This window comes from Centrocercus urophasianus, unplaced genomic scaffold, assembly GCF_019232065.1.
Source record: "Centrocercus urophasianus isolate 14NV4802_14NV808 unplaced genomic scaffold, USGS_Curo_1.0 seq_14, whole genome shotgun sequence".
Taxonomy (NCBI): domain Eukaryota; kingdom Metazoa; phylum Chordata; class Aves; order Galliformes; family Phasianidae; genus Centrocercus; species Centrocercus urophasianus.
The window spans coordinates 39,260,241-39,287,464 of NW_024884586.1; the positions used below are offsets into that span (position 1 = coordinate 39,260,241).

The following is a 27,224-nucleotide window of genomic DNA, read 5'->3' on the forward strand; positions in this document are numbered from 1 at the left end:
GGGCCGCCCGGCACCGGCCCCGCCACTCAGGGCTGCGTGGAGTGCCCGCCCTCGGCCCTCCCCGCTGCGTCGCCGCCCGGCCCGGCGGGAGGCGTTATGCAACGCGGCGGTGCGGAGCGGACGGCAGGGCCGGGCCCCGGGCTGACAGCTCTGGAAGGGACTGGGTGGGTGTGGGGGCACAGGTGAGCTGAGCGTCGGCAATTGTGAGAGAAAAAAAAAGCCGAATTTCTCACAGAATCCTATTTGGGGACTTAAAGCTCTGCGAAGCACCCAGCGCTGTTAGATTCGTGACACAAACATGAATGTTCCCCAGACGTGCAGGTGGGTGCAGAAATCCACACCGACCCACGGACAACAGCAGCATGGCAGCTTCCCACCAGCTGTACGTGAAGGAAACTGCCCCAGGGCTCTGCAGTTGTTTGTTTGGGCGCATGGGGAGTTCAAACCGAAAGTTGGAAAGCAAAACAAAACCCAGCAAGCCAAAACCGTTGTTTGAATTAGGCGGTTCTTCTACAACCAGTCCAAGCGAGAAGTCGACAATATACGTCCTAGTTATTGTGGAAAGATCAGCTAAGAAAGAAAAAGAACAGCAGAGGCAGTGAGCAGGCAGGCGCGGAGTGGAGCGGGCTCTCCTGGAAGCCAGAGGCCAGAGCTACGGGTGTCTTGCGCTCACCTGCAGCAAGAGAAAGTTCTCATCGCGTGGAAATGGCCCCAGGGAGGGAAGAATGAAAAGTCGTATTTGAGCAATAATACAATGTAAACAAACAGTAAGTGTGTGGAGCTTTTCTGTATTTCTCAAGGCACAAAAATGTTCTTTGTGAGAGGTTGTGTTGCTGCCTTCTGCCGCTGCAAACTGCTGCTCTCATCTGCATAACGAACAGAAAAACCGGACGCTTCTGATAGAAGTCTCAGCCATATATAACAGTCCTAAGGCCAAGAGCCTCAGGGCACATCATCCTGAAGTGAAAACAGAGCGTGCTCTGGGACTCAGTGAGAAGCAGAGGACAAGGGCTGTCCAGTGATGCCATCTCTCAGTGCAGGCTGGCACACACCACTGATGTCTCCTGGCCACATCTGCAAGGGTGGCCTCTGAGGACTGGCTTCTGTCCACAGCTTGGATTCAAGATGGTGCTAATGCAGCTCCACCTGGAATAGCTCAGTACCTGAATTGCTTTCAGGTCATGAGGAATTGACGCCTCTCACTCACAGTGGAAAAGGATAATGGGAATTTGTGAGAATTATTTAATGGTAAGACACATGCATTTTTATAGTTAGTTAATACAGTGAGTTCTGGCCTTGAGACACCGAACACCTGAGGTGGGACCTTAATTACCCCAAAGTGTGCCCCTATGATCTATTTAAATTGTCACTGAGAGGGGAACTGGACACTGTATACCTCCTATGTTTGTGGACAAGGTAGTCACCCAACTTGGGAAATCTGATTTACTCCCTAGCATGGTTTTGACTTACTTGAAGTTCATATCAACAGCACAAAATAGCACCTACACCTATGCAACTGCTTGTGCCTCACAGTAAACTAGGAGTTGGTTATCTCTTAATCTTTGGAATAGTGAGAGAAGCCGCACACATTCCAAAGAAGTTGAACTCCACAAATATGCATGTAGAAGAGGTAGATGATAAAGAATAGAAAATCTTATCTTACAAATTTTCATTGGGAAAACTGGCTCAGACATTTAGGTACTTAAACAGTCCTTACTGGCAGTGATTAATTCGTAACAAAAACATTCCCTAAGACTTTGTACAACTAGATGTTTTAAGTCCAAAATGAAAACAGCCCCTTGCATTCAGAGAGCTTGCTGGCGGTGGGCAGTGCATTGTTATTTTTAAAAATCACTTGCATTAAGTTCCCCTTCTGTATTTCCCCACATGGCAGCTTGCACGGCTCTGATTTTACTACCTCCAACAGCTTTGTACATTCTTAGTTAGAAATATACACAGGCAAACAGCAGGCATTAAGTAAATGAACATTCAGTGCATTATCTAAACAATATAAAACTGCACACACACCACACCTAAATAACAACGGAGAGGTCAGAACAACTGAAATTAGAGCGAAAGGGTGGGGAAGCCTCTGAAAATGACAGAACAGAAGCTTAACCCTCTTTCATTGAAGAAAGGAACATATATTTAGAAGCCATTTGCTCAGCCTCTAAACCAAACCACAAGTGGTTGTCAGTGAACATGCAGCATTTTCAGACATTTCCTGTGATGCGCAGAATACCCAGTGGACTGGGTGGGAAGCACCAAATAGTGCTACTGACACGCATATGTGTTGGCAGGGTTTACTCCACAGGACTGACAACCCACCACAGGAAGAACTGCAGTAGAAAAGCACTTACAATGCTGCAGGGTAACTGCTCTCTGTTATTAGCATAACACACCCATTTACCACACTCGTAAACGATGACAAACAAGTACTACAAGATATTAAGATGTTTCCCTTTTTGCTTGCTTGGGTACAGCAATGTCAAGTTGTTATTCATAATGAGTCATTTGGCAGTCCTATGGTGGGAGGAATAGCATTTATTGGAATAGTAACATTGGTGTGCAGTGTACCACTGACATATGTCTTGTCTTTAACATAACAGGTTTTGACACTTGGACTTCTCGGGGTTTGTTGTTTCTTTTTTTTTAGTTATGAGAAGTTGTTGCACATGGCTTGATAGAAAGCTGCAGCAGGCGATGGTAGCAGTTGCTATAGAACACCTCTTCTTGAGGGGGTGAGGAACAAAGTGTCATAAAAAGCTCTAAAGCAACAAATCTTCAGGAACAGCAGAGGAAGGTAGCAAGGTTCCCATCAATTAGACAAGCTAATTGGTTCTGGATTCATACAGAGATCATACAGTCTTGGCATTTCACATTCTCCCTACTACACATTTTGATGTTTACCTTCTGTATAGATAGTCCCCACATCCTGGGCAGACAGACCACTTGTAGAAGGAAGTGGGACCTTGTGATGGAGGATCAGATGCCTTTGCAATGCCTTGAGAGTGTTTAATGCTGAAGGGTAATAATATAACTAAAAATGCTTGCTAAGCATACTTATCTGGAGTCAGCAGGTCAGCAGCTACATATCACAAGTTCTTCCTCACACAATTCCTGTAACACAGGAATTACTGAACAGAACATCAAAATCCCCAGGAGAAGAACCCCAAGCACTTATTCTCTTGTGGTCATCAGTAGGCTATGAATGCTGACACTATGGGATCTCTGTGCCCCCCACTCCCAGCAATGGTTGTTTTCCCTAAAAGCTGTAACATTTAGGCATCAACAAGGTTACCACCTAAGCAGGAAATAAAGTTTCTAAGATGTCTACATTTTTTTCTCCCCAAATTCAAGATTGAATACCATAGAATGGCTTGGAAAAGGACCTTAAAGCCTACCTAGCCCCAACTACTTCCATGGGCAGGTTTGCTACGTCCAGCTGCCCAGGGCTCCATCCAACCCGGTGTTGAAGATCTCCAGGGATAGGGCCCCCGCAACTTCTCTGTGCAACCTGTACCAATGTCTCACCACTCTGAGTAAAGCACTTCATCCTAACATCTCATCTAAGTTCCTCTTTTAATTCAGCCTCTTTATTTCCTCCTGTCATATCAACTGCAGCACTCAGCTTGGTATTGTCTGCAAATTTGCTGAAGGTGCACTGAATTCCTCAAGCCTCAAACCCCTTCAAGCTCCAAGACAGCCCCCTGGGGCGCACGACTTGTCACAGATCTCAACCTGGACACAGAGCTGCTAACCACAATCCTGTCTGCAGTCATTCAGCCAACTCCTTGTCCACCCTTCAAATCCATCCCTCTCCAGTTTAGAGTTAAGGATATACCCATTTCATTGAGAATTTTTCACTACTTTCTTCTGCTTTGTTTGCAATATATTTTGAAGCATACATGCAGGGTTTTTTTCCTATTTCCTTCCCCTCAGTATCTTTACAGTCCTTGTTGACCTATTTAAGCTAGGGAAAGATGTTAACATGGAAACAGGAGGCTGTAAACTGGAGAATTTAAAAATATTTTTGAGAAAAGGAAAAAAAAAATATTGCTTCTTCACTTGAAAATAGAAATAGAGAAGCTTGCTCATCTCACATCTTTTCAGATGAGATCAGACAGTGGGAGGAAGGTAGAAATGGATGTAGCCAGAGGTTATTGCATATGAGCAAAACTGTAGGGTTGCTTAAACCTGTATAGTTTGGAGTGCTGCACTTAGGAAGCACACACCATTTGTGAGTTGCATGGAATTCTCCAAATCATGAAAAAGGTGATCTCACAAAAATGTCACACAAATGAAAGCCAGTACTTTGAAACTGAAAATCATTTCTTACCTGTAGAACTTCATGTTCTTCTTTTAAGAAAATTTAATTAACTGATATGAGCCAGCAGTGTGCCCTGTCAGCCAAGAGGGCAAACTGCATTTTGGTGTGCATTCAACACAGCACAGCCAGCCAGTTAAGCGGTCATTCGCTGCTATACTTTGTATTGATGCAGCCTCACCTAAAGAACTGCATATAGGAGACTCAGGGTGATTTTATCAATGTGTATAAATACCTGAAGGAAAGATGGAGAGAGGATGGAGCCAGGCTCTTCCTCTTCTCAGTAGTGCCCTGTGCTGGGCTGCTAACATAGGAGGTTCTGTCTGAACATCAGGAAACTTTTCTGAGCACTGGCATAGGCTGCCAAGAGAAACCATGGAGTCTCTTCCTTGGAGATGTTCAGAAGCCACCTGGGCACCCTGCACTGGGACTGACTAGCTGACTCCAGACATCCCTTTCAACCTCAGCCAATCTGTGATTTTTATATTTCTTAAGTCGCAATTTTTATACAACTATTAATTTATGCTTTTAACTCTCTGCAGACCAAAAAAAGTTTGATGACTGTATTACAGTTGTAACCAGAGGCCAACTGTAGCCAGATGCCTAGTATGCTAAGGAGTCTGAGCACCTAGAAGCCTACATGCTCTGGAGAAGCAACAACATAACCACTCAAGAAAGCAGATGAGGAAGGGGATATGTTGACCTCTGCTTGAAAATGTGGAGGAAACAAAACCAAAATGGAAGGTTATTTTTAGGGGCATGCAGTATTAACTTCTACTAGCTAACAGCAGTGCCCCAGTTGAAGTCAGTAGGAGATAAGCCAGCGGGAAGACAAGACCTGTTGGAGATTCCACAGGACCTGAAGCCAAATATCCTCGGTCCAATTCCAGCATGTTAGATTTTTTCTCTTCTCCTCTCCACACACCTTGTATTTTTCCAAGAAAAATGCCAGAAGTTAGCTTTAAAAATATTCTCTGGAGTCCACAGGATAAAACAGCAAAGACAACTGTTGAAATACAACATTCCACAAGCATTCTACTTTTATCACAATGAATTACATTTGGCTCTCCTCGCTCCCATTCACACTACAAACACCATTTTGCTATTTTTGTCTGTGAGACTCAGTCTGCAGTTATACTTTCATCTACTCTAGTCTCTCCGCCTCTAGAAATGCCAGCTCGGTGAAGCAACTTACTTGTTTGTATCTAGTCTTTTAAGGGGCAAGAAACACAAGCTAGAAAAAATGTCTCTTGTATGCCAGCATTTAAAAGAGGATACAGTTCTAGGAAAAGTCCTTAATTTTATTTTCCTCCCTCCCCAGCACGTGGACCTTAAATCATTCATCATAGTGAATTCAGCACCATAGCCTAGCACAGAACTACAAAAGAATGCAGATCAACTTTCTTCAGTCAAGTGCCTCAAACTGAAGCACAGTGATAGAAACCAGCTGCACCTCTGTCTCTTCATGACTCCCTCTACTAGCATCAAAACAAATCTATAGACAAAGATAAAAGTCTACTGCTGGGGGAGAGAGCACAAGGATGATTCCCACATATCTGCTCTACTGTACTCTACAGTGCCCCATTAACAAAAAGAGATTATTTGAAGTCTGAGCTTTTCCCCAGGCTTCTGTTCATAAGATGCAAATACTTTTTTTTTTTTTTTTTTTTTTAAATTAAAAGAAACTGCATAAAACAGGTCTCTGTATGAGACAAGCCAGTGCTACAATTAAATCTCACATCTTTTCAATACAAGTTTTTTTTTCTTTCATCTTGCAATTAAGTAGCTGCTGTACAATTTCAGATGTCAGAGGAGGAAACAAATTAAAACAAAGCAAGGGAGTTAAGCTACTACAAACTTCAGAGGATGAGCATGGAACACTGCAGCACTGAAACCCACACAAAAAAAAATGTAAGCAAGCGAGAGGAGGGTGACTTTATTCTGCACAATTCTTCATATAATAGTAGGACTATAAACATCTTTTTGTAAGGATATACTGATCGCAACTGTTAATTTCAGTTTAGCTTCTCACTTAAACCTCACTTTCTTCTTCCTGATGTCACTTTATAGTGCTTTATATATGAAGTTTATAGCTAGAAATTAGTCTCAACATTTCCACATACAGTTGAGAATGACTCTCAATATTTGTACAGAAGAACTTATTTATGTCATACCCAATATAAAAATCACATTGATAATAACTGAAGACTCTCCAGAACAACTTCAGTTGTCAACTATAAACACTTCTTGAAAAGAAAAAAAAAAGGCTAAACTGTTTGTAATGAAAACCACAAATCTTTATTGAAACACTACAGTACCATGTTTATACTGCTAAAATAAACTTATACTTAAGGTACATCATAACAATTCTGTCTACTTCACAAATATGCTGTTGTGTGCAAAATGCTTCAATTCAAAATGCTTTACCTGGAGAAACTTTTAATACAGTTGAAATCCACATGCGATGACATGCTTGGTAGTATCTGTCTTGTTCCATGGAGCAGATGATATGGCCAGTGATGTTTATTAACGTTCCGGTGATGTTTTTCCAACAGATGTGACATTTCTCAAAATGTACATTCTTAATTAAAAAAAAAACAAAAAACAAAAAAACAAAAACCAAAACACACAACAGACTTGTAGAAGAAGGCCACTAGGATGATCAGAGGGCTGGAGCACCTCTCATATGTGGAAAGGCATGAGGGAACTGGGATTGTTTAGCTTGGAGAAGAGAAGGCTCTGGGGATACCTCATAGTGGCCTTCCAATACTTGAAGTGTATAAACAGCAGGGGGAACTGCTCTTTACAAGGGTGGATAGTGATAGGACAAGGGGAATAGTTCTAAACTGAGACAGAGGAGGTTTAGGTTAGATATTGGGAGTTTTTCACTCAGAGAGTGATGACACACTGGAACAGGTTGTCCAAGGAGGTTGTGGATGCCCCATCCCTGGAGGTGTTCAAAGCCAGGCTGGATGTGGATCTGGGCAGCCTGGTCTGGTGGTTGGCAAGCCTGCATATAGTTTGGGGGGGGGGGGCTGAAACTAGATGATTTTTGAGGTTCTTTTCAACCCAGGCCATTCTATGATTCTATGATTACTTATGGAGGATTTTCCTGGTAATCGCAATTATTATCTCAAGCGATTGTTGCACTATAAGATAAGGGAATTCAAAAGATCTAACCATCCTCGATGACAGCAAGAGTTCAGTTACTGCAGCCTGCCATTTTAGTGAAGTGACTCAGCCAGTGACCCTCAGCAGGCACCTCTGAGCTGTCAGAGCCCTCTTGTGGACACTAAATACAAGCTTTTCTTGCCTTGCTGCAACTGAACAGTTTTCAAACAAACCATCTTTAGCTTTTGTTTGTTCAGTACTTGACCCAATAATAGTATACTTGTGTTTAGCAGATAAATTTTACTTTCTCAGCTTTGTGCAATTTTTTTTTTTTTTTTTTTTTTAGACCGGTGAAAAATTCTGCCGTTCTTAACTCCAAGTCAAAAAGAGGCCAAGAGATGCACAAAGCATACTCAGAGGTAACACTTCTCAACTTAGTATGAAAACTAACATATATAAAGTTATACTTCCTTTGTAATAGCGAAAGACTCAAGGATTGCTATCACCTGCAAATAAGTAACAAAGGTCTAAAAGTCTCTGCTCAGGAAACAAAGTTGCAAGAAGCTTGCTTACACTGAACAGCAATTTTACTCTATTCCGAAGTTCACGCCGCATGGTTCTTGTCACAGGACAGCTTCACAATTCCCAAAGCAGACTTAGTACACTCATCATACTGGGACTAATTACTTGGTACTAATTTGTACTATTGTATTAATTACTTTGACATCTAAAAAGTGTCTAATTTAAAGGTCTGCTCTCTAGGTTGAACATTTTACATTCTATTCCCTCAGTACAGGACTCAAAACACTTCTACTTTTATCATTAGCATGACTTCCCCCCGTTAAAGGATCCAAATCCAACAACTGGCTCAGATCACCAGTTAGGTAAAATTACTATAAAAGTTTCACAGCTTCTTCTTCAGCATTCAAAATGTATGTATGCCACACAGATTTTAGCTGTGCAGTCCAGAACTGTAGGTACACTGAGCATTCTAACTGGTCTCAAAGGACAAGTTGATGTTGCCAGGTGTTGCCCTGATGATACACCTCATATTATTCACCTGGCACGCTGAACAGGAGCTTCAAAAAAGCTTCAAGAGACAATAAAACACTTAAGTAGAGCTCAACTGTTATTGCATATAATAACGTTTCATTTTCAGGCTCTGCAACAAGTAAGGAAGACATATCTGACTCGGACACAAAGAGGAGTCCTGCCCTGATAAGCTGAAACAAGCCTTTTCTTCTGATCTTTTCAACCAGCTGCCTTCCCTTCACCCCTGCCACACACACCCACATTTTTTTTTTTTTTTTTTTTTCCTCCAAAGGGAAAAGCCTCTGTGACAGTATCATTCTTAGACACCTTTGTTCTTGTGTACGTATAAGAAACTCAAACCATCAATTCATAACCACTAATTTTGCTCAGCTGCAGAAGGTCTGGAAATGATTGAGTTTAAACTCCACAGTTTGAATGTGCTTTTGTTACTGTTTTCAAAATTGAACTGATAACAGTTCTTCTAACAGGAAGAAGAGCAAAACATCAGAAATCCCATGGGAGTTCCATTAATACTTCTCGTGAACAGGCGATTTAAATCATTGTCTGAAAAATAAAATACAAGTAGTTTCAGCTTAGTCTAAAAGTACACTGGACAAGACTGCAAATATTTTTAATTGTGTTGCTATAAAAAAATTGTAGTGGGCTAGCTGTTTTAAATCTTACCAGCAGTGAAAAGAATTCATCTACTAAAAGAGTACTGCATACTTTAAAATACAAAAAAAATTTGACCAAACTAATCATTTCCTTTAAAATGCTTTCTGCCAAGCTTAGAATTACCTCACAAAGCCAATCTCACAACACTGCAACAAATAACTGAATTCAGGTACTTCCTTTTAACCCATTACTCAGGCTTCGAAGAAGCTTTCCAACATTTATAGCAGTTTTTAAGTGTTCAGCAGACATTACTCTATTTGCTAAACAATATCAGACTGCAAAATTGCTCTTACTGTTGATAGATCAATAATGACATGGGATAAGTCATTATCTCCGTGGCAACAGGATTGTTACTGTTAGAGGAACATTGCGCATGTTGCTGCTGCTGCTCTAACAGGCATGCCTCGGCTTCCTCGCACTGCTGCTCTCTCTGTAAGCCTGGTATGCCCAGAGTACCACCAACCAAGGGCATCTCTTTGACTACAGAGAATTCCACTGCAGCTGAGGTTATGCTGTTCCTGAAGGAGCTTACCCCCACAAGGATTTATGACCCTTCAATGTGATGTCTCCATTTCGCTTCTCTTTTCTTATTAACCATATCCTTGCGGAAATAGCTGGAATTAGACATGGGATTCCAAATACAATCAAGTTTCCATCACAACCTAATGTGTATCAATTTTTAATTGAGAATTCTAGTTCAGCATGGTAACATCTTTGCCTTTTTAATTAAATTTCACTTAATTCCCTTCCTGAATCTCCAGAACATTAAAGCAACAGGCATCTTTCTGGTAGATCAGAAGTGCCAAACTGGGCCACTTAGCCTCTTCTACATAAGACTCAGGGAGCTTCTTCATAACACATCAGTTTGACAAAGAAACAAAAATATAAAAGACATACATTTTGCAAAGATTAAATAAGCTTTATCCACTATGAATTGTTGCACATGCAGTGAACAACCTTGCTCATTAATCATAACACATAAATCACAGAAAACAAGAACTCTTCTATGTCTTGGTCACAAGATGGGTTGGTTTCCGAAAGTAACACAGATGGCCGTTACTACTACCAAACGTTCAGACGCCATCCCCACAAAGCAGGGAACACGCTCAGATTTGTTACTTGCGGGACGCACTGCTTTTGTTCTTTAGCCCCGCAAACGCTTCCTCTTACCGCACGTCCCTCGCTGCTGCCAGCTTCCGCGCTCCGCTCAGCGCTCGGCAGGAGCCCGGGGGCTGCCGAGGAGCTCCAGCGGGGCGGGCTGCGCGCACGGGGCAGCCCCTAAAGAGCCTCTGCGCCCACCCCTCCATCTTGTACTCCCGGGCTCCGCTTTTATGCTTCGGCAGAACCGCCGCAGGACTGCCCTCTCGGCGAACAAAGCCGCTCCCAACCACGTTACGGCACTGAGCTCAACAAGCCCCTACCCTGCCTCCCCTTCGCGCTGTAAAATAAAGGAAGGCGGCCACCACCCGGAAGCGGAAGAAAGGAGGCACGAGTTGATGACGCGCCCACACGGCTTCCCGGGATAAAGCAGCGCACCGGGAAAAAGCCTGACCGGTAGCGGCTAGGGAGAGGGCGGGGAGGCAGCACCCCCCCGCCCCCCATACGATCTGCCTGGATTGACAGGTGCTTCTTCCAATATCGCTGCAATAACGCCGTTCCCTCCGCAAATAGGAAAGAGAGTGCTGATGGGAGGGACAAATCTCACAGTACTTTCATGCAATTGGCTGTCGGTGTTGATCGGCGTCTCGTTGCACCTATGCAAAGGAGAAGTTCCTCGCGACCTTTCGCGCCCTCGGCCAATAGGATTGTAGTGCAGGCTCGGGTCTGGCGGTGCGGGGTGGGGACCGGCAGTGGACGCAGTTGGGTGGCCGGGGCAGGATGAGCGGGTCTTTGCGTGCGGCCCTGCGCCTGGGTGCCTGGGCAGCGCGGGGCCGACCCGGGCGGCGACACCTGAGCGAGGCGGCTGGAGGCAGCGGTGGGGCCGATGGCGGCGGCGGCTCGGGGTCGCGGGAAGCAGTGGAACGACTGGTGCGGGAGCACCCGGTGGTGGTGTTTATGAAGGGCAGCCCGGCGCAGCCCCTCTGCGGCTTCAGCAACGCCGTCGTGCAGATCCTGCGGCTGCATGGCGTGGAGGACTACCGTGCCCACGACGTGCTGCAGGACCCCGACCTCCGGCAAGGTCAGCGGGCCGGGGTCACCTCCAGGCGCCACCTCCGGGCTGCGCACCGCCGGCACGATGGGGCTCGCTGCTCCGTGCTGGGTGTTGTTTGTTTTGCTTTGGCTTGTAAGCGGCTTGTACCCAGAGCCTGGGGCTGTGCATCGCAAAGACGAGCTCACGGGACGGAGCCTGCGGGTCGGGGTTCCGTGCCACGTCGCTTTCCCTGGTTCATAGGCACGGAGGTCTGGAGCACTTCAAAGAAAGGTTGAGGGAACTGGGGCTGTTCAGCTTGGAGAATAGAAGGCTCCGGGGAGACCTCATTGCAGCCTTCCAGTACTCGAGGGGAGCTTATAAACAGGAGGGAGAGAGAGTTTTTACATGGTCTAATAATGATAGAACAAGGGGAATTGCTTCAAGATAAAAGAGGGGTGATGCGGGTTTGGTGTTAGGAGAAAAATCTTTGCTCAGGAGGTTGTTAGGCACTGGCACTGCTGCCTAGAGAGCTGTGGATGCACCATCTCTGGTGGTGTTCCAAAGCCAAATTTGATGGGGCCCTGGGCAGCCTGAGCAGGTGAGGGGTGACTGTAACCATGGCAGGCAGGGAACTGAGCGAGCTTATGGTCCCTCCCAAGCCAAACCATTCTACAGTTATCAGATGCGTTCTTTTCACTGTGAACAGTGTTGTGAAACCTCATGAATGGTTTGGACTTGGACCACTTTGTTCTCTGCCAGCTGGGGTTCTTCGCTGTTTTTGATGAAGTAGGATGCTGTTTTGTTATGATAATTGTTTGCACAAGAAATATTTGCATTACTGTGCAAACGGTAGGAGCTATTCTATATGTGTTGTGGTTGTTTGTTTTACTTGTAGACTATACTCAGTTCTTATGACGCTTCCATTTTTCCCCTTTCCCTCTGATATATGAGGTTGACTTGAGGTTTTATGTGGCTAGTATTGCAGGTGCGTATTGTTAATTCTTCTAGTCCAAACTACACCAAATTGTGATTTAAATTTGCATTCTGTTATGCATCAAGTGACCTCAAGTGATTTGGTATCAGGCTGTGTGGACAACCAGCTTGCTGTAATACCAGCACTGTTGAGTTTGCAGGCTGGCCTGGCTTATTGCACTGTGGGATGAGCCAGTGCCAGAGGTGGAGCCTTGAAGTGCAGAGTTACCTGAGGACACCCTTACTTTTGAGGCCAATTGCTTCCTGTACTACCTCTTTTATCCTGAAAAGCCACTGTATGTTCACTTTAGTGAATGGCAGCTTGTAGCAGAGGGGAGAGATGCTGGAAGCTGTAGCTCTGTAGCTTGCCAAATAGGATTCACCAGTGACTGAAGCTCTTTGTCCCTTTTGGTCTCAGGTGCTGAAAAGTCAGATACCCTAAACATGGCACTTTCCTAAACCCTCTTCACGAACGTGTTCTTTACTGATATGTATGTATGGGGATAGTGAAAAGATGTTAAATTTTTATCAAATATCTAACTAACACTTCTGCTCAGCTTAAGCATTGACATATAAACTGGGTGCCAGTGAGGAATGTAAGTATTTGCATATTTGTATGCTTATAGCACTTGTAATAAGAGTTTGCTTTTAGCAGAGGTGATACTTCAGGCACATTTGACTAGTTTCTTCCCTGTACCTACACCACATTTTGAGGTTGTTATTTTTCATCTGTACTATAACTGATGTACTGAAGCTTTACCTTTGCTGAAATAAGGCAGGCTGTAAAAACATCTCCCCACCTCTGCTTATCATCTGAAAGCACTCTCAGGTCTACAAAACTATTTACTAGTACTTATGTTGAATGATTTATGTGAACTTGAGCTGAGGAATGTGTTTCCCTGACACAAATCCTTCATTTTGAAAGAGAACTCCGTGCTCTCTCTTAGGCTGAGGTTCCATAACAATTTACGTTTCTTCAAGTTGACTTTGCCACAGGTGATTCTAATTTGGCAGATCAAATACTGTGAGGCTAGTTCAGGTCAGTGTGGTGACAGAAGCTTGGGGTTGTGTACTGGAGAAATAGTGGTTTGAAATGCTGCAATTCACCCTCAGATTGTTTCCATTGTTTCTTTACATTATTTAAGTACTGGATGCTGTCACAGATCTTGATATTTCTTCCTACCTTTGGGCTAGTTCTTCTACCAGTACTAATGATCTTTGTGGAAAGGTGATGCTTTTCTGGAGAATGTGGTGAGAGTGGTTGCTTGACTCAGTTCTTTGATATGCTTCAGCATTTGTTAGTGCTAATGCTGATTAAAGGGAGGCTGAGATTTGGTGGTGGGAGTTCTCTGGGCACCCCTTTTAGTAGCAGTTTGCACAGATGATGGTTTTGCAGTCACTGCAGTGTACTAGTTCAACTGTCAAGCTTTAAACCTGATCTGTGGAGCGTGGTTTTACAAGACAGTGTTTCAAAGGTACAGCTTCTGAAGCACAGGAGGAAGTACTTACCTGCAGGGAGTGGGAAGAAGCTCCCTGCAGTGTCTGTCCGTACTGCTGAAAGATTAATAGCACAAGTGCATCCTCAGTTCAGCAAGTATAGACTAGGCTGGCTTGCTTCAGTGCTGCTAAAGTAGTGTTGGTAAATGCCATATTAAACTAGGGACTGCTGAACAGGTTGAGGAAGTGTTTTGTTTGTAATCTGTTTGTAACATTGCCCAATGCATAGGGTGTGGCATGTGATGTTCATATTGTCATCTAAAGTTGAATAGATCTTTAAAAGACCTATCAGTGCTTGTCTGCATATGCTGTTGGGTCTTAGTAGAAAATATTTCTGTGGAAGAAAAATTGGTTTGCAGTGCTTGCTGGCATTAAATTAATATGTGGTGCCCTTCGTTTAGCATTACAGTTTCTTAACAAAAACCACCCTTATTTCATATCTGACTTCTTTGAGAAGGGATATCCTTAAATTTGCCTTTGTGTATGGACTCAATTCTTCATTGCAGTTGTTGTGAGTTAAAAGGATTTTAGTATAAAAAGATTTGCTTCTTAAACACTGTTTACATCACAAGTTCACATCAAAGCTTAAAATTTCAGCAAACTTCCTCTAAACAGCCAAGAAAGGGTTTAATGAAATGCTAAGGAAGAAATTGCAAGCGGTGATGCTGAAGATAGGAGCTGATGTTGCACTTTATAGTTATAGTATAGTATATATACTATAGTGTGTAGTACAAAAGGTTTTTTTTAGATCACAGTTATCGTAGTAGATTTTATTTTAAACACTGGTATTTGATTTCTGAATTGATGGTTTTGTGTGGAAAGTCATTTGGCAAATTAGATTCACTGATTTTTCTGTATGGTATTTTTCCTGGTGTCTCTAAATGCATTTTGGGATGCAATTTATGCCATTTGGTCAGTCAGTATTTTTGGATGGCTTTGTTTATTTTTTTATGAAGTATAATTTTTAATTTAATGCCGTACTTCATAATTGTGACTCTAGCTTCATTTGATGCAGTCAGCTCCTCTAAGAGACTTCAGTCTTTGTGCCCCTCCCTTGAGCTGTAAGGTCTGGCAGTGAAAGATAAAACAATTTGAAATTCATAAGGCACTTAAAGGGGCAAATGTATGTTGTAATTGAAATTCCAGTAGTATGTCTTTTACTGAATTCACACAGCTATAATGTATTTTAAAGTCCCTTAGGGAAATATAAATGGCAGTGGGATCCAAACTGTTCTCGGTGGTTTTCAAGATTTCCCATTTCTTAACATATTTGTTTCCAGGACAGGGAAAGGCAAGCTGCATTTTTTCCAGCACATGTGAAGTTGTTGCAGCAGCTGAGCTGACTGCATATCTTTCAAACCACATCCAGAGTTGGAGCGAGAGCCAAACCTACTGACATAGTTTTTCTTTCAGTGTTCCTGTTAGATAGAAAAATTATTACCTCAATGGGGAAGAAATGAAAATATCAGTTGACTGATTGAAGCAATTGTATGTATTTAAAGTCCTATTCTATTTGTAGAGTTGGGGAAAACATGTAACAATTTTGTTTTCCTTTTTGTAGGAATAAAAAACTACTCCAACTGGCCTACCATCCCACAAGTATACCTCAATGGTGAATTCGTTGGTGGCTGTGATATCCTCCTCCAGATGCATCAGAATGGAGATCTTGTAGAAGAGCTAAAGAAGTTAGGAATCCGCTCAGCACTTCTGGATGCAGAAAAAGACCAAGAAAAAAAGTAAAATGAGGAAAAGAAAAAGATGCCTTGATGGGAAGGAACGAAATCTTTGATAAGAACTTGTAACCAGTAAAGCCTTATGTACTTCAGTTCAAAGAAGGCATCTTTTTACACTGACACTAAGATTTATCAGTGGATGTCTGTTAGCTCATGGTAAATGTAGTGATGTCAGTATTCTGATTTATGGATATTGTGAAAATTTGATTATAACCACTGTACTATAAAGCATACACATGTGGAAATTGTTTTTAAAAAAAGTTCACTTCTAAAAGGATTCTTTTGATTGATGCAGGAGTAAACCAAAATAACTAATAATGCTATTTCTATTGATTTTGAGTGTCTCTTTGTTACACAAGCTTGTGCAAACAGTGTTTGCATTCCCTTGCTCTTGAAAAAGTGCTAAGTAGTGCTTGTGCATCTGTGGGTTTTTTTTTTTTTTTTTTTTTTTTTTTATAACTCCTGATGATAAGAATTCCCAAGAACCTGTAAAGTTTCTGCTATCTCACATGATATAGGGGAAAATAGCCCTCAAACAGTGCATAAGAACTCATGGTATGAGAGTGCATGAAATACACTTTTGTTCCGAAGGGTAAAAATAAATACACTAGTACAAATACATGTATAGTGGTCATTTATTACTTTGTATCTTCCCGTTAGCTTTTAAAGGACTGCTATGAATTGTGCCTGAAGATTTTTATAAAACCTTTTCTACCTCTTGCAAAGTGGCTTTTCCCTGTTTATATACTTGGTGTACTGCAGTTTCTCTGTCAGTTCTAGAATGTGGGAATTGTTAAGGCTTCAGTATTCTTGTTTGTAGTAGTACAGGAGAATACTTCAGTAGTTACTGTATTATTTGCTAGTTACTAAGTTATCTGTTTAATCTGTTGTGTATTGTCTCTGCACAGCTGTGGTTCCAGGACTATGGTCTTCAGACAGGGGTTAAACAGTTCAAAGTTTCATTGGAGACAAGATTAAAAAGTACAGCAGAAGGGCTACTGAAAATAGCCAAAGTGTTTCTTTGTTGGAAGCTCTGGGAAGTCTTCAAGCAAGTATCTAACCTTGTTTTCCTGTGTGAAAATAAATAATCTTAAAACAGTGTAGCTTCACCTGGACAGTAATACTGCTAAGGATAAAAGTTAACCACACTGTTTTTTAATGCCATTTACCTTTATGAATGCAGACCAAGGAATGGTTTGCGTGTGAGCTAAGCAAGTGATTGGAAATAAAGCGTTTCATGTAGATTGTCTGCAAAAGTTCCTTTTTATTTAAAATTACTATAATGAAACTGATGCTGCTTTTAATGTGAAATCTAAAAAAGTAAGGAAGAAAAAAAACCTCACTGGAAGAGGAGCTCAGAACTGTAACTGGTAGAATGGGGGTTTTAATGCAAGTTTCAATTTTCTCTCTTTCATGTTCACCAGAGCAAGCTGTCTTGTAGAGAAACTATGTCTGTGCAGCTTGAACAGAATTTGCAAAATGTGTGCTGGTTACACTATATTGTATAGTTTACTGTTTAGTTCAAATGCAGTCAGTATATATTTATGCTTAAATAGCATCTCAGCTCAAACAGCCACTCAGCTTCACTACCAGTAGAAGTGACTTAAGCATGAATGCTGATTATGAATAGGCTGTGCTCAGAGACAGTCAGTTGTGATTATTAGTAATGTAGGTATAAGCACATGATTTTTATTTTTATTTTTTTGTTCATACACCATATCACATGAAATGCAAAGCTCTAGTTCAGTTTAACTACTTGAAATTCTGATTAAATGAGTTTTCTTACAGCTAATCTTTGAGTGGTTCTTGCCATTCTAAATGTAAGATGAGGTTTGGAAAAATAAATAAATTTCAAAAGTTTTTTGGTTATTTGTGTCAAAAGACCAACTGAGATGGTTGTATACTGTAAACAAAGATAAGGTAACTTGAAGAGAAGCTAATCATTTTCTACTTCAGTGTTTAATTCTTAGTCTGGCTACTACATCTACTTAAACAGCTGTTTCATGGTGCTTTATTCTTTTGTGAATGTTGAATATATTTCAATATTATTATCTGCTGCTGCTTTAACATAAAGGTGACTTTGGCATTGTCAGATCCTCTTTCTCTGAGCAACGTTTTTTTCTCCCTGCACAAACTCCTGCTGTTACTAGAACTATGAACAGTTTTTCTACTTTCTCTGTCTCCCTTAAAAAAGAAAAAGTTAAAATTTTGTACAGTATGTAGTGCTGTTTATATAAATCCTTGGCTTAATTAGAATATCGTAAGTGAAGAAGTGAAAAGGAAGAATGACACCAAAAAGCCACAGGAACAGGAGCATAAAATTTGATTTCTGCCTGCATTCCTGGAGGAGATGTATCTTTCCAGGCTCTGTGCATGTGAGCTGTTGTTTTACTTGTTACCCCTGTGTAGATGCTCATACTAATGTCACTGCAATGTTAAAAAAAAATCCTCTACTGAAGTGATAAAACTTTGGTTGCCTACAAAGAGGTTTATTTTGAGTGTTAATTGAGAATTTCCCCACAATTTAATTCTCTGGTTGATTGTTTTAGAAAACTGGTGCTACTCTTTTAAGGGAAAAAGAAAAGTAGTTGATGAATGATTTGCACCTGCTTTTCTCATACTCTGTGTAAAAGAGAGAACAGCTGCCAATGGTCGTGTCTGGAGTGTCTGGTGTCAGTTAATGGATATACCAAGCAAATTCTCAGGGATGTAAGCTTGAGGAGTCTGCGGTCTGGAGGATGTGAAGGGTTGGAAGGGAGAAAGGATGACTGCCCACAGTAGGAAATGTCAGGAGGCAGCAAGGGAAGGAATGATGCGGGAAGTGTTGGGAAAACCCCTGGGTAGTGCTGCTTGTATTCCTCTCATACAATAAAATAGTGCTCAGGAACACAGCTTGGGAAAGCTGAAGATTCCAAGGAGGATGACTGAGAGCCAGTACAGAGCTCGCCTTGCTCTCTGTCTCTGAAGAAAGAAGCAAAGCTACGTGCTCCTGAAGTTTGCCATTGTACAAATACATCTCTATACAACAAGAATCAAGGCTGATAACGAGCACTGCCACCTGCACAGCTTCTGATCAATGTTGGGCACATCATGAATCCTCTGAATCCCACCCAATATTGCACTCTTCAGTTCTCATATGCCACCTTGGGCATGTATTCCAGCTGGCTGTGCCTCCAGCAAGTTGCTTGTGGACTTGTTTGGGCTGTGTTGCACTGCTGAGGGATTGCAATGAGAGGAATGCGTGTAAATCATTAACTGCTATTCTACTACTTTAGGATGTAGTCCGAACATTTACCAAACAGGAAAGTTTCCTACTATTATTGTAACTTATACACTGAAACTGATATTTTCAGAGTATTCCTTTGGTAATGTTGCTGTGGTAAAAGGCTGAACTGAATGGACCACGTGCTCACATAAATTAAGGTAATCCTTTGCATCTGGTAGCACTTCTCACCTGTCACATATAAAACGAGGTGGTTTGATTTAAGCAAATGGAATCCTTTATGGAGTATGTGCAAGCTGTTTCCTCATCACTTAAACCTTCAGCGAAAAGGGGTGGGCTTCCTTGATCTTACTGAGTTAGTCAGAGGCAGATGGAAGTAGGCTGCAACTGTCCATTGTGTTGCTAGTTTTCATTTAGGGGAATTCAAATCAATTAAACTGAAAACTACTTCCTAGAAAAGTTGTTACCAGCTCCCAGCATCCTAATGGATTACAGGGTGTAGCGGAAATGCTGAGTCATGGCCTGAACCACTGATTGAGCACCTGGTGGGAAGGCAGGGCCAACCCAGCAGAGCGCAGGTGCAGGCAATGCAGCTGAGTGACTGGAAGGGTTGGAACCAGGATCCACCCCTTCCCAGACCTCATTTAAAGGTTGGCAGTGGGGGTGAGAGTGTCCTACTCAAGATCTTTGTAAGCCTGAGGTTTTCTGAGGTTAGTAGCTTCCTCCCCTCCCCCTTTCTGTTCTCACAGCTATTGCATTTGAACAAATCCTGCCTTGACACAGTCTAGGGCCTTGTTGCTGTGCTTTTTAGGAGTCTCTCGGGACTAATGAAGTGTGAAGGAAATAAAGTGTGGGGGAGCGTGAAAGCAGAGAATTATACCAACGAAAGCCTCTCTGAGCTGCCTGAACCTAGCTGAGGCCTTTTCAGTGCCCGCCGCTAAGAAGGGTGGTATCAAAATGCAAACTGCTGTTTGAGAAACAAGTCTCTGTCTAATTCAGTTCGTGTAGATGCAAAACTTAGCTCTTCTTACAACAGGTATTTCAACATCAATGTTACAGGGTTGTGCAAGGAGAAAATGTTTGTTTGTTATGAGGCAAGCACTGATTCCTCAAGTCTCTGAGAGCCAAAGTGGGAAGATGATGGATTAGAGGGTTTGAAGCTTTTGGGTTGTTCACGGTGTCGGCTGATGCATCCACTTCCCTTTTCATCTGAAAGAGTGATCATCCAGTTTCTCACTATTGTTTCATTTTTTTGGAAGTGAAGGTGGTTTTAGCTGGGCTGTTGTATAAAATTTGTGATTGCTATAGAGTGAGCCTGAGAAGAAAGGAGTGGTGTTGCATATAAGAAATTGAATATATTCATAGTTTCTATGATCCCTTTGATGAAACAGCCATCAGAAATGCTGGCAGGGCAGCAGGCTGCTGGCTTATCCTTCCTCTCAACAATAAAGAAAACCTTATAAGGGCAGCTTTTATTCTTAAATTATTTAAATGTTTTAAGGCCTTTCAGGACAGAATAAATAAGCACACTAGACTTTTTAATAGAGGAAGTCACTTAAAGGTTGCTTCTTGAGCTGTTGAAGTATGTACCATAACTTCTGAAGTACTTTATTATCTTCAATGTTCATTCAGAGACATCTTTATTAGTTAGACAAATTAATCCTCATGCGTGATGGAGAAATAGTATTTTTTTTTTTTTTATTAATTGCAATCATTCTACATGTGAAACTATGTGAGTGCTCCTATGCATATACAGTGAGATATTTGCATTTGTGTGTATGTTTCTGTAGCACTCTGCTGTCTTTCTTGATGTTAAGCTTCCACAGGAGGTTGGTTCAACATTTTTTAAAGATGAGCTCCTGTAAAATTTTACTTTGTGTTTAATAGTAAGATGAATCAAAAGGGCTTTGCAGTATCAAGTTTAGAAGAAACATTAAATCACTTTTCCTTGTTATGAGTCCATTCTTCAAGGTCCAAAGGATTTTTTTTTTTTGTACAGTTCAGCTTCAAAACCATGAAATAGAGCACCCACATGTTCATTTTACAGGCCACAGTACACTGAAGCACAGATAAGTGATTTGGTGGTCATACTAAAAATGCTACAAACCTGAGAAAAAAGTTCTGGAGTCTTTTGTCTTAAGCCTATGATCCAGTAAATGAAATGTGTTTTTTTTAAAGAGTATATCAGTGAGCATTTTTGAGTTCTCATGTCAGATCCACACTACAGTCTGTATTCTTAAAATACTACTTATCAGCCAAGAACTCCCTGCTGAACAGCCATACCATGAAAGCCAGTGTTTCTAGTCTCTGCTGCAGCACTCAGAGCCTGGCTCAGGGCTGGATCCTGCTGCCGAACCACCCAGGAGATGGTGCTCTTGAACCGGAGATAAGCGCACTGCTGACCCAGAAGCATCCCCAAACGCAGCCCTCCCTGTTTTTCCTTTGTGTTGCATGCTCTTTTGGGGGGTTCCCATTTTCTCTGGGGAGGAGAATGTGAAGATGTTGTGTTCGGAGCATATTCCCATCTGATCCATAATGTGATTTCCAGCCTGGTGATCCTACGCCCCTGCCTGAAATGACGCTGGTGCTTGTAGGAGGTGTTTTTCTCTGGACTGTGAGACTAGTGAGATGCTGAAGCTGAGCACGGAACAGATTCGCAGCTGATTGCCCTCATTGGAGCCTGGGACGTGCTGTGCCCAAGCCAAGCATCCGAGGGGTGCCAACTCCATTACTGCCAAGGTTCGGAAATCCATGCTCGTGTTTGGGGCTCCCTGTGGCCTCCTCACTGGGACAGCCTTTAACCATTGACACGTGTCTCAGAGGTAAGGGCGGTTCCGTGTTGGTGGGGGCCTGAGTTTGGCCCTATGGTGCTATTAGGCTACTGTCCCCTGGGATGTGTGGCGCACAAGGGGTTGAGGTGCCACTTGGGCAAACAGCTTGGAGATACCCTCACCTTGGGTTGCTGAGGTTGGAAGGGGGAATTTGGATGTGGTTTGGAGCATAGGGTCTGAGCAGGGGAGTGGCAAGAAGTCAGGTGGCTGCAGTGGAATTTTCTGCTGATTTGCCATCTTGTTTGTTTCAGGGGCTTTGAATTGGGTTGGAAAGGACCAAAAGTAGCCAGATCTGAGCAGCCAGTGCTCAAGTGGGCCTTGGCAAAATGGGAAATAAAAAAGTTCTTAGCAGTGTCTTTCCTCAATTGCCAGAGAAGTTATGACTTTTTTTTTTTTTGCAAATGTATCCAATGAGTGAGGTTTTATTTTATATAAATCCACTAAGTCTTTTACCTGTTTTCTATCTGAGCTGGCACCACCAAAGCAGATCTTTATGTACTGAAGCAGAGGCAGGCAGCAGAGAATACTGCTGCTGTTGTGGTGGCTTACAGGGCCTGGGTATATAAGCTGCACCCTGCCTCGGAAGCTTGACAAGCTCAGTTCTACTGCTCTGTGGCTACAGATACCGTGTGGTGGGTGCAGGATAGCAGAGCCACTGCTTACAGCCCTGCTGGGGCCAATCCATAATGCCAGAGTTACCCTCAATGTGTTGTGTGTCTTCTCTTCCTGAGTAGTTAACAATAAATCAATGCTTAGCTTTACCAGTGGCAGACAGAGCAGTGTTAATTCTTGCTGTTATTTCTATGGCCAGAGGTAATTTTTTTTTTCAGTTCTTTTCTCCCCAATTATTTACTGCTAATAAATGATTTAAAGCTCTGCCAGTGCATCTTGAGGTCTTCTCCTGCTTGAGTAATCACCTGGCAGCTCAAGGAGGGGGAGCTGGGCAGGGATGGTGGGGCAGCTCTGTTGCTTGTTGGTAATGAGGCCTTGTCAGCGAGAGGGAATTAAAGAAAAATTAAAAAAAAAAAAAAAAGCTTCTACCTATTTAGTAATAAGTAAAACAGAATGAAATAGCCTGAAGCAAGTCTGCTCAGACACCTTTACTTTTTGCAGAGATATGATGTATGATTTAGCCAGCCCTGCTGAAAAGCTGTTCAGTTCTGTGGGGCAAATGAAGCCTGACCTCAGCCACCAATGACTGAGAGCTACGAACAGGAGAAGATCTAGGACTCACATGGTGACTTCAGCTCAAACAACACAATTCTGCACAATTCTGTCTAAGAAAAATGACTTCTTCCTATATATGAAAGGGGTATCTGGGCTGGCACCAGGCTGTAGCAAATATACTTTTTTTTTAGGGGCTCTACTCTATTTTGCACTAAAATCTCTTGGACAAAACAAAGCACTAAGAATCAGAATAATGACTCAAACCTGGGTGTCCTGTCTCCTCTGAGACCCCAAGCCATCAAGAGTTAATCCTTTGCATTGCCATTCTTCCTGAACTGGGAACTCTGCTCCAACAAGAGGGAGAGTGTGTGCCTCTTCTTGATAGTTGTCACCCCAACTTGTGGCTGGGTGCTTCCTGTAAGTTGGGCTGTGTTGGTTGGGCCTCTCTTGTGTTCAGCCTTGCTGTGTCCAAGTGCAAGTAAGGCAGCTTCTGTCAGCCGGTTGTTTCTGGTGTAGGTGATATGCTCCAGGTTGGCTACTTGCTGCCTGGTTTCTACTTCTGGCAAGTCTAAACAAGGTATATGTACCTGTCTATTCAGCCTGAATCAGAGTCAATGTAGGTATGGGATTTCAGATCAAGGTTACCTGTTTTACGTGTTAACATCCTGATAGTTGGCTCTTGATCCTAAGCAACGTGCAGGAAGGAATTCAAGACAATCGTTGTGTCTGAAGCTGCTTTAACATAATATGGTCCTGTAGTTTGGTGTGAGAGGAAGTACTGGAAGTGATTGTGAAATCTGAACTTCAAAGCGAGCATGTTTCAGTAACGTAGGGTTAATCAAGAAAACTCCTGAAGGAGAAATATAGAAAAAATATCTATAAAGATAACATAGATTGAAGTGAAGAATGGATAATAGAATCTGGAGGGCATATATGTTGCTGAAGAAAATGATATTGGGCAGGAAAAGAGTAAACCAGTACAACTGAATGGCAGTTTTGAGAGGTTTGTTGGGTTTTCTTTTCTTTTTTTTTTTTTTTTTAATCTAAAGGAAATCGTTCCCAACTTTAAGCTTTCCTATACAGTGGTGCATTAATTAGTGTAAGGGCTCAATGTGAGAGGGAATTAAAAGGAAATGTGGTAGACTGCAAGTATCTAGAGGGATAAAATAAAAATGCTTTAGGTTTATTCATATTCTGTCAAATGATAACTGGTAGTTCAGAAAGTGGACCACTAAAGATTAAAGCTAGAAATTAAAGATGATAAAACATCATGGAGAATCTAAATGATTTCCTTGCATTGGTCTTCAGCACCGAGAGTATTAGAGCCGTACCTACTGGGACTTGTTCTTTTCTAGTAATCAAGATGTGTCAGAAGAAGAGCTGGAACAAATTAATAACTTAAAAAAAATCAGTAAGTCACCAGCTCCAGATGATACTTTAAAGAGTTCTGGAGGAACTTGGTATGAGATAGCTGAACTGCAGCAAAAATGCGCTTTCCATAATTTTCAATAGCTATTCTGTTGGAGAAATAACAATTACATCTGTAATTTAAAAACAGGACTGTGATGGTCTGTGGAAGCATACCGTTTACCAAGCCATACATTTATGCTTTATAAGCTGTTTGGAAATGGAACCGAACATGTCAGGACCTAAAGGGTAAGGCTTTTGCGTCTTACAATTAGTCCTCATCTTTGTTGTTATTCCAGCTGAGCTAATTGAGTTATGGACAAGAAGAGGCAATTACTCTAATTTAGTTAAACATCAAAGTACCTTTGACCTGTGTAGGATATTGTAAATCAAAGAGAGGGGAGCTTATTGCATAGATGTTGGCTTATGGGACCAGGCTAGGCTGAATGTTCACAAAGGCCTGACAATCCTTGTCACTTCCATGCTGCATTGGACCTGTGGCTTTACTTCTCTGGGATGGTGTGATCCCACTCAGGTGACACTAAGACCCACTTCCAGATGCCCAGAGAAGTGAGAAACCAAGAATGGGAGGGTTATCAATTTCAGGCCTCCGAGAAAGATGCAGGAACTCTGTTAATCTAAGTTGGGGTAGGGGTCAGAAAAAGTGAATATTGGTAAGAAAGCTGACATGCAGAGGTTCTTCTGAGGAACTGAAAAGGAATTGAGATCCAAATGGGGAATTGTTAAGTCAGTGGAAAGAAATGCTCTTTCTACAGCATAGAAATGTGCTGCTGCTTTAGGATGATGCGGAATGATTTTTTTTTTTTTTTTTTTCCAAACTATTGGAAGAAATCACTGCAGTTTTTCACAACTTCAGCCAGTGTGGGTGTGGCTTTTAGTAAATCTCAGGACTACTACTTTCTTATTTCTGCTACTTATTCTTTCGTTTTTGCCTTTGCAAATCCTCCTACTGTTTCTTCTCATTTCTATTTCCATGTATTCTAAGATCTCCCTTCCCTCTCTCTCAGATATGTGAGGATGCTGCTCCTCATATCACTGCCAGCCAGCTCACAGCTGTATTGACTCTGGTGCAGAGCCACTCAATTAGGCCAGCACTGCTAATTAGAAAGCATAGGATGCAATGTCTTGGTTTAGAAATCTGTATGTCTCAATATGCATTGTACTCTGCTGATTGGGAAATGCTGATTTATAGCAACGTTAAGAGATGCAATCTAAAAAACACAAACAGATTTACAGGCTTCTGAAATAGCCCTGCTGCCTTTTTCTGTACTGTTCTGTACAATTATTCTCACATCAGCAGGTTCCAGCCTCAGTGTTTCTAGTGTTTCACTGGGCATTTTGTAGGGAGCAGTGTCAACCACAAGATGCCAGGAGAAGTGCTATATTATGGATGATAAATGAGAATGTAGATTTTTAAGAAATCTGTTTCACAATTGCATTTAAATTTTCTGTGCAGTCATAGAAAGGAGGAAATGATGGTGTGCATGTGTCCGGAGCACCTTTCAAATCAGCTGATTTAGATGCTAACTTGGTCTGCCCTGTGCTGCCATGGCTAGAGCTGCCTGATTCTGATACTCTGCTTCCTGAATCCCCAAGGTCCTGCTGCTCAGCTGTCTCAGAGGTCCTCCATGGGAAAGGTCTCCCTTCCATGAGCACAGTTGTCGTGGCTTATATTGCACGACGAGGGGAAATGGTTTTAAGTTGAGGGAGGGGAGATTCAGGTTGGACGTTGGGGAAGTTCTTTACAGAGAGAGTGGTGAGGTACTGGAACAGGCAGCCCAGAGAGGTTGTGGATGCCCTGACTCTGGAGGTGTTCAAGGCCAGATTGGATGGGGCCCTGGGCAGCCTGGTCTAGCATTAAATGGGGAGGTTGGTGGCCCTGCATGTGGCAGGGGATTGGAGATTCATGATCCTTGAGGTCCCTTCCAACCCTGGCCATTCTGTGATATTGTCACAGTAATTCAGCAGCTTGGAATGACAGTTTGGAAAGGTGTAGACTTGTGAGTGTTCTCCAGATTCAAATGGAGGCAAATTGCTAATCCTTCGGGCTTGTTAGGTTTGTGTCCCACCTTCCCATTTATGAAAGCACCTGGTAACTGTGTTTGTTGTGAGTGCAACAGAACTAAGACCTTATAGATATTATGAATCACATGTACATAAATACCTCCATCAGATGCGTCTCTAGAGCTTGTTCCCATGCCTGAGACTCAGACCAACACAAGGTGATTGTGTTCCCTCTGCATCAGCAAAACAGCAGGCAGCTCTGACATCTCTTCCCACATCCAAAGCACCTCTGGGCTGGGTAATGCAATAAAGCATTGGAACTGTTGTTGATTGAGCAATTATCAATTTCTCAAAGCCGCTTTACTCATTTTTACTCATGGAAAACCTTCCTCCTTAATAGGAAGGCCATGGAGCGGGGAGTAGTGATTATAAGCACAGGTTTGAGGAGGCCTTTGTGTTTGTTAGATTATCAATAACATCAGCTGAACTCCCTTAGACATCTTAAGTTGTAAATGTTTGGCTTGGTTCCTGCTGGCAGAAGAACTGTTTTGTGATCATGTTTGTCCAAACAAGGCAAATGGTATCCATACAGTTGGCGGTTTTCTGATCTCTCAATACCCATAGTTGAAGGCTGGGATTCTGAGCTTGTGGTCAAATTACACTTTTGTTTTGTTTTACCTTCCAAAAACTGTAAGAGTGAAATGTCAGGTCTGAGAGAAACAGTTCTGGTCATTTATTCTAGTTTTTCTACTTGGTGATGCCAAAGTTGAAGGTAGACTACAGTCAATTATTTGTTTTTTTTTGTTTTGTTTTGTTTTGTTTTTTTCCCCAAGAGTTGCATTATTTTGCATGGTCAGTCTGAATTTTCAGAGTTGCTGATTTCAGTTGGAACTGTATGTGCTTGGTTGATTTAAAAATCAGACCTAGGGCTTCTAAAGCCAGGCAAAGAGCCACAATGGCTTAGACAGTAATTCTGGCACTGATGGAATGGCTGTTCTTCCTTTTACAGGGATCCTCTCATTTCAATGGCTTTAAGGATTAAAAATACTGGAACTTTGCTGTTTAAAATCCTTTCCAATTTGAAGCAAGCTAA

General features: G+C 42.2%; 1 protein-coding gene, 2 long non-coding RNA genes and 1 other non-coding gene across 4 annotated transcripts; 2 read left to right on the forward strand and 2 right to left on the reverse strand.

The window, feature by feature from the left end:
- The first annotated feature begins 192 nt into the window (after positions 1 to 192).
- LOC122157535 lies at positions 193 to 9,803 on the forward strand. Its single transcript, XR_006167926.1, has 3 exons — positions 193 to 1,248; positions 7,785 to 7,857; positions 8,598 to 9,803. It is a non-coding gene; the product is annotated as an uncharacterized LOC122157535 (long non-coding RNA).
- LOC122157534 lies at positions 7,732 to 10,711 on the reverse strand. The gene is made up of 2 exons (XR_006167925.1): positions 9,678 to 10,711; positions 7,732 to 9,034 (listed from the first exon to the last, which is right to left on the reverse strand). It is a non-coding gene; the product is annotated as an uncharacterized LOC122157534 (long non-coding RNA).
- On the reverse strand, positions 9,362 to 9,634 carry LOC122158439. Its single transcript, XR_006168234.1, has one exon.
- Positions 10,712 to 11,008: 297 nt separating the features above from the next.
- GLRX5 (glutaredoxin 5) lies at positions 11,009 to 16,720 on the forward strand. Its single transcript, XM_042813274.1, has 2 exons — positions 11,009 to 11,324; positions 15,307 to 16,720. The coding sequence occupies exons 1-2, from the start codon at positions 11,024 to 11,026 to the stop codon at positions 15,483 to 15,485; spliced, it is 480 nt and encodes a 159-aa protein (XP_042669208.1). The 5' UTR covers positions 11,009 to 11,023; the 3' UTR covers positions 15,486 to 16,720.
- Positions 16,721 to 27,224: the final 10,504 nt, after the last annotated feature.